The sequence below is a fragment of the Ranitomeya variabilis genome, chromosome 5 (genome assembly GCF_051348905.1).
Source record: "Ranitomeya variabilis isolate aRanVar5 chromosome 5, aRanVar5.hap1, whole genome shotgun sequence".
Lineage (NCBI taxonomy): Eukaryota > Metazoa > Chordata > Amphibia > Anura > Dendrobatidae > Ranitomeya > Ranitomeya variabilis.
Window position 1 is genome coordinate 270,193,002 of NC_135236.1, and position 6,247 is coordinate 270,199,248.

At 41.1% G+C, this 6,247-nt stretch overlaps 1 protein-coding gene across 2 annotated transcripts in view; it reads right to left on the reverse strand.

The window, feature by feature from the left end:
* Positions 1-5,332, reverse strand: part of CPT1B (carnitine palmitoyltransferase 1B) — a 56,093-nt gene extending 50,761 nt beyond the window's left edge. The window contains exons 1-3 of one of the 2 annotated variants that reach the window (XM_077264289.1): positions 4,981-5,332; positions 1,297-1,445; positions 654-793 (exon numbers count right to left, since the gene is read on the reverse strand). In XM_077264289.1, the coding sequence (XP_077120404.1) occupies positions 654-793; positions 1,297-1,437 (281 nt within the window). In that variant the 5' untranslated portion in view covers positions 1,438-1,445; positions 4,981-5,332. Of the gene's footprint in view, positions 1-653; positions 794-1,296; positions 1,446-3,366; positions 3,469-4,980 lie in introns of those variants that run through there. The other variant, XM_077264290.1, reaches the window with a different exon arrangement.
* Between the last annotated feature and the right edge of the window lie 915 nt (positions 5,333-6,247).

The window sequence follows — 6,247 nt, forward strand, 5'->3', positions numbered from 1 at the left end:
ATTTTATTACATTCTTGAAGAATACCTTTTAGATAGATCTCTAAGGAATAAAATGATATTACTAACAAAATGACTAAACCCATAAGTCTTCAAGCATAGGGCAACATTCTATGGGGTCATAATGTATCTCCATAAGCATCTACTCACTGAGGCACCATACTGCTGCACAAGGAGCTTTGTGTCTCTAAGGCTATGTGCACACAGCATTTTTTTTTATGTAGATTTTGACCGAATCCGTATGGAAAAGCGCAGTAGAAAGTTAACATAATGCCCATCAGTGTCAACATTGCATGTTCTACCTTATGCTACTTTAAACCAATTCAGGGTTTGGAAATGACCATTTTTCCTAGCGAAAACAACATTTTCTTGTGCCAGGGTCTTAGAGACTCAGTGTACACATAGCCTAACACAAGCTGGTAGGAGACCCTGTGCCCCTGTGTCAGGCACAGCTTGTCCATGAGCTTTTATAAGCAGCAATTTACTTTGTTCTTGCCAGATACGAAACTTGTACCTGGACAAGAATCACTTTAATGAGCAATTTAGGTCTCATAAAAATCCCAGTAACCATGTACAGTTTAGAAATGGAATATAATGGTGGAAAATGTGTTTTTATTATTGTAAATATTCTCATCTGTTGCGTTAGGGCGACTTACTGTCCAGGTAAGAGGTTACTGATCTTGTTAATGAGTCCGAATGATATATCCACTTTCCCATATAAAGAGCCAAGTGTCACCGCTACAACAGCAAACCATGTGGAAGGGCTGGCAGGATAGACCCCACTAAGTACAGAGCTCTGTCATAAAGAAACACAGAGAGAAATTCGTAAAGAGTTTTATTTAGTAGTGCAAACGAAAAAGGAGCTGCTGCCTGACATTGTGCAGACTTTTTACATTGCTCGCCAGTGTACATTTATTTCTGCCAACTATGGGCTGGATCATTAAGACGTTTATGCCACAATTCTGGTGTAAAACACCATAATAAGTTGCAAAATTTGTGTGTAACTCCATGCCAATATGAGTGGCGCATGGGCAGGATGGGGCTTCAATTTTGTGAAGACTTACGCCAATATAGTTGCCGGAGATGCACGGCACTTCTATGATGTGCCTAGTTCAAAGCTATCCCTCTTACATTGATCAACTGATCTACAAAAAAATCATCCAGTCGTATAAAACTTTCACAAAACCGGAATCAAAAGTTCATGGGGTATTATGAAGGCAGTTTTGTATATCTGCAACCTACGCTGCCAGCATTACTTTTCATGACAAGGTCACAGAGCAGTACACTCCTCTTAATTACCTTAAGTGTGATCAGGCGTTTTCGGCAGGCAATCAGCCCAGATAAATAGAGATGTCGCAGAACATCACGACCCAATTGTAGATCGACTCCATCATGTGTCACAGTGAACTGGAAGGCTACAGCCTGGTGAGCTTCTGCCATCTTGTGACCTTCACAAAAGGGAAATGCACGTAGGGTAACACAACCCCAGAACAACCCACTGATACTGAACGCTCATGCTAAGTTTGTACACATAAAAAATACATGTAAATTCAGCCTAAGGGATTTCTTCCGGTACACAATAGTCAGACATGGAAAAACATATGATACTCAACAAACTGACGGTTCTTCTCAAATGAAAATGTTCTAGAATGGGGACCTAAAATAGCTCAAATATACTGCAGCCAGGTATTTCGTTTTGGAAAACTTGTAAAGTAAGAACTTCAACATGAGTGAATATGTTCAGAAACTATCATCAAATATAAATTCGGCACATTCAGTTTCGCCGATTGTTTTCTGAACCTATTTGCTCATCTCTAGTCCAGATCATGAAAGGCCCCTATGACATGACCCAGAAGTAGATATCCCTCACATCAATTATTGCAGATTCCTGAACTACTGTAGATCTGTGAGAACTTAGTGTGACATTAGAAGTTATGGATTCTATAAATTGTACAGTATTTCTCCATATTATCCTGTGAAACGTCACAAAAAATATTTGACAGTGTGCTCTTGGTCTGTCTATATATTCTCCGGGCTACAACCACATTCCCTAGCAGCAGCAGCAACATAACTTGTAAATGTATCTGCACATGGAAGCTTTGGATGACATCCAAGTATGTGAAAGGTTAGAGAGAATCAAGACTTGCAAGACTTCAGGTTCAAAATAGACTGGTAGAATGATGAGAAAAAGGGTGTAAAACAGCAGAATATTACCAAAGGAAAAAATGACAAACCTATAGAAAATGGCCGATCTACAGTTTAGATTAACACTTGCAGCTTTTGCATAATCCTGTAATAGATACAAAATCTCCACATTTCACTAATGTTTGGTTTTATTAAATCAAATGAAATCAATCAATAAAAACATGCACAGATTTTCTGTATTATAGTGATGCTTATTCTCCTCTAAAGTCTTTCTTATTTTAATACATGTAGAGAGATGGGCTCATTAACATTCATATGCCATCTATATACTAGATGTCAAAAGACCCCCCACCCCCCACAAAACAAGCTACGATAACCTCCCGGAATTTATTATGACCACATGGGGGTTTGGCTGCCGTAAGAGACCAGCATGTAGCATGGGTAAGGCTGTGGGGTCTATACAGCACACTCAAATGTAGACTTTATGAATAATTAGTGTCCCATTAACAAAGTTATGGAAAATCCATTTCAGAATTATGTTAGTGGCAAAGGGACTCTCCTGTCAATAAGATGCACTCACCTAAAATACAATACTCAATTGTTAGGGATGAACCTTCTTCATTAATTGGTGATTTATGAACTCTATCTAATATGACTTGAATACATAATATCACTTCTTTCTGATCACTATACCTTAAGCTATTTTTGTCATTAAAATACTATGTCAAGTCTCAAAGACTTAAAATGGTTGTCCAGGCTTGGGACAAAAGTCTGCAGACACTGACTGCAGACTGGCAAATCTCAATAGCGTGCGTTTTGCATGCTGTTGCAATTTTCTGGTATTCCCTGTGCAAGCAGGCGGCCTCGTGGCCTCATGCATGTGGATTGCTTACCTGCGGACACATGTTGACTAGACGTATTCAGCTTCTCACAATAGAAGTGAATTTATAGAAGTCGGAGGAGACTAAGAAACTAAGAGACTTAGAAAGTGACCGCAATTCTTCAAATTGTATATGGGAGAACAAGTGACCGCCAGCTCACACCTGGAATACTGGGAATCGCGACAGCATGCACATTGCCATGATTCAGCAGTCTGCAGTCATACAGAGGGACTGCAGACTTATACCGCGCCTGGACAACCCTTTTGAAGAGGTTATTAAAGAAGCTAAACTAGTTCCAGTAAATGTTATAAAAAATAAAATAAAACAAACAAACAATACCTACCTGTAATATCTTCCAATACGCCAGGATCAATGCTCTAGTTCTAGTGTTCTATTTTCCAGGAGTGATGACATGTCCATTGCAACCAATCAAGGGTCTCAGTGGTCATGTGCTGTTAATGCCAGCACTACTGCCGAGGCCTGTCATTGGTTGCTGCGATCACATGTCACTATGGTACATCGATGCACTAGAAAAGGAAACGAAGACCAGAGGAGACAACTGGTAAATCAAGTACTTGAGTGGCAAGGGATTTAGGCTTCTTTTACACTTGCCGTTGATTTTGCGGCCCCAATAGATTTCTATGGGGCTGCAAAAACGGGCTGCAATAATTCCACGGTGCGTCGTGTGCCATATGGCGTGAGGGCCGTATTTACGGCGGTGAAAAAAGATCGAGCTTGCTCGATCTTTTTCACGGCTAAGGCTTCTTTCACACTTCAGTTTTTTGGCGTCAGTCACTTCCGACATAATGACGGATCGACGGATCCGTCACAATAGTTGAAAAAACGGATGTAACGGATCCGTTTTTTTGACGGATCCGTTACTCGGGGGTTGTATATACTTTTTGGAGCATGCGCAATTGAAAAAAAATTGAAAAAACGGATTGGGGCGACGGATCCGCTGAAATGACGGTCGCGACGGATCCGTCGCCCATAGGTGGCCATTCTATGAAATGACGGACGCGATCCGCCATTTCAACGCAGACAAAAACGTTGCAATGACCGTCAATGTCTAGATGATGTCCGCCAAATTTCGACGGATCCGTCGCATGACGGATGGAACTGACGACCATCCGTCACAATCCGTCGCTAATGCAAGTCTATGGGGGAAAAAACGGATCCGTCGAAAAAAAAACAGATCCGTTTTTTGAGGAAAATGGCGGATTTAGACTGACGCCAAACAACTGAAGTGTGAAAGAGGCCTAACGGACATGGCCCCCATTGTAAATCAACGGGGCGCAAAAACAACGGAAGGTTGTTTTTGTGGTGCGCCGTCACTTCCTGTTTTGCGGACCGCCGTTTTTTTCCCAATACTTTTGCTATACTATTGGAAACCTGGAAAACTGCGATCCGCAAGTTTTTTGCATTCTGTTATTGCTGCAGACCTTGAAAATTGGGGCAATATGGCCCACAAAAAAAGACCCGCAATAACGGGCCACAAAAAACACGGTATGTGAAAAAGTAGCCTTAGTAAGAAAGTTGTGTATATATATATTTTTTTTAAATTTCCTACAACCAGTTTAATTTTCAGACTCCCAGAAAACCCCTTTACGAAGCCTTTAAGAACAACATCCTGCTTGTAAGGTTGTTCAGCATTTTAAACCTCATTAAAATTAGGCAATGCTGAATCTAAACAATGGAAAATACCAGAAAGCTGAATATCAAGTACAAAAGGTTAAACAATTAGAGCAAGTTCCAAAGAGACATAAAAGTCCATTAACAACTAGGTCACAACTTCTCCTCCATAGAGATAACAAAAAAAAATGGCAAATTATGGCCAAGTATAATGTGTGTATAAACTAAATAGTATAATATGACACATGCAACCACAAACAACTGCCAAATAGCTTAAAAAAAAGAAAGAAAAGAAATGTAATGGAGAAAAGTTCCAAGAACTCACCTGATTATCACTTTTTCAGGGCTCCTGGAGCTCCAGCATAGAGAAGACACCCAGCTACGCAGCTGCTGCCTTCCGTCCTCTGTGTCCTTCAGCCTCAAGTACACTAGTATGTGTGCAAGTCCCAGCCAAAAACCAGGCAGTGTAACCTGAGACCAACACTTAGAAAGGAGCTGTAGAATTTATACAGGCAGAAGGAAGCAGGAACATTACTGACTTGTAATGTTCCTTGTGTACATTCTGCTAGACCCAAAACATTGCTGAGGAACCTGACCTGCATTCACATTATTCTTTTTTTTCCAAGGTGAACTTTTGCGAACCAAAGTAACGTCATTCCTCCACCTTCACGGGAAGCAAATCCCAGAGAATAACTTATTAAAATGACAGTTGGCTAATTTCCTACAGAAGAAAGCAGCTAAACATAATCAGCCACAGTAATGACTACACAAGTCATGAGTGCCCATATAAAGGCAGCCATGGAAAGCAATGTGCCACCATACACCACTATGAGCTGCTTGAGTGGTAGAAAATCCCTGCAATGTGTGGGCAATAGGGAAAATGCATTGCTTAAAGAGAATTCATCATCAGAAAATGACCTATTGCTTTATACAGGTTTCTATGTTACATGTATTTTTTTTAAATCATTCTTTTGGCAGTTTTTTTTTCATTTTAAAATGCGTGCGTCTCCTGCCTCCCGTGACGTCACGGCTTGTGATTGGTCGCGTCGCCCATGTGACCGCGACGCAACCAATCACAACGCCGGAACGTAATTTTAAAATCCTGAAGGACCTGAAATTACGTCACGGCTTGCTGTGATTGGTTGCGTCCCGGCCACATGGGCGGCGTGCGACCAATCACAAGCCGGGACTTCGCATAAGGAAGTTAAAGCGCGAATTTTAAGCAAACAACGCTGCCGGTTCCCTCGGTAAGGTGCAGGCTGCGTCGGAGAGGTGAGTATAGCAATATTTTTTATTTTAATTCTTTATTTTACACATTAATATGGTTCCCAGGGCCTGAAGGAGAGTTTCCTCTCCTTCAGACCCTGGGAACCATCAGAAATACCGTCCGATACATGAGTCCCATTGACTTGTATTGGTATCGGGTATCGGTATCGGATTAGATCCGATACTTTGCCGGTATCGGCCGATACTTTCCGATACCGATACTTTCAAGTATCGGATGGTATCGCTCAACACTAATTATAACCATTCACCCCCAAGCTTGTTTTCACCTTCCTGATCAGGCCAAATTTTACAATTGTGACCACTGT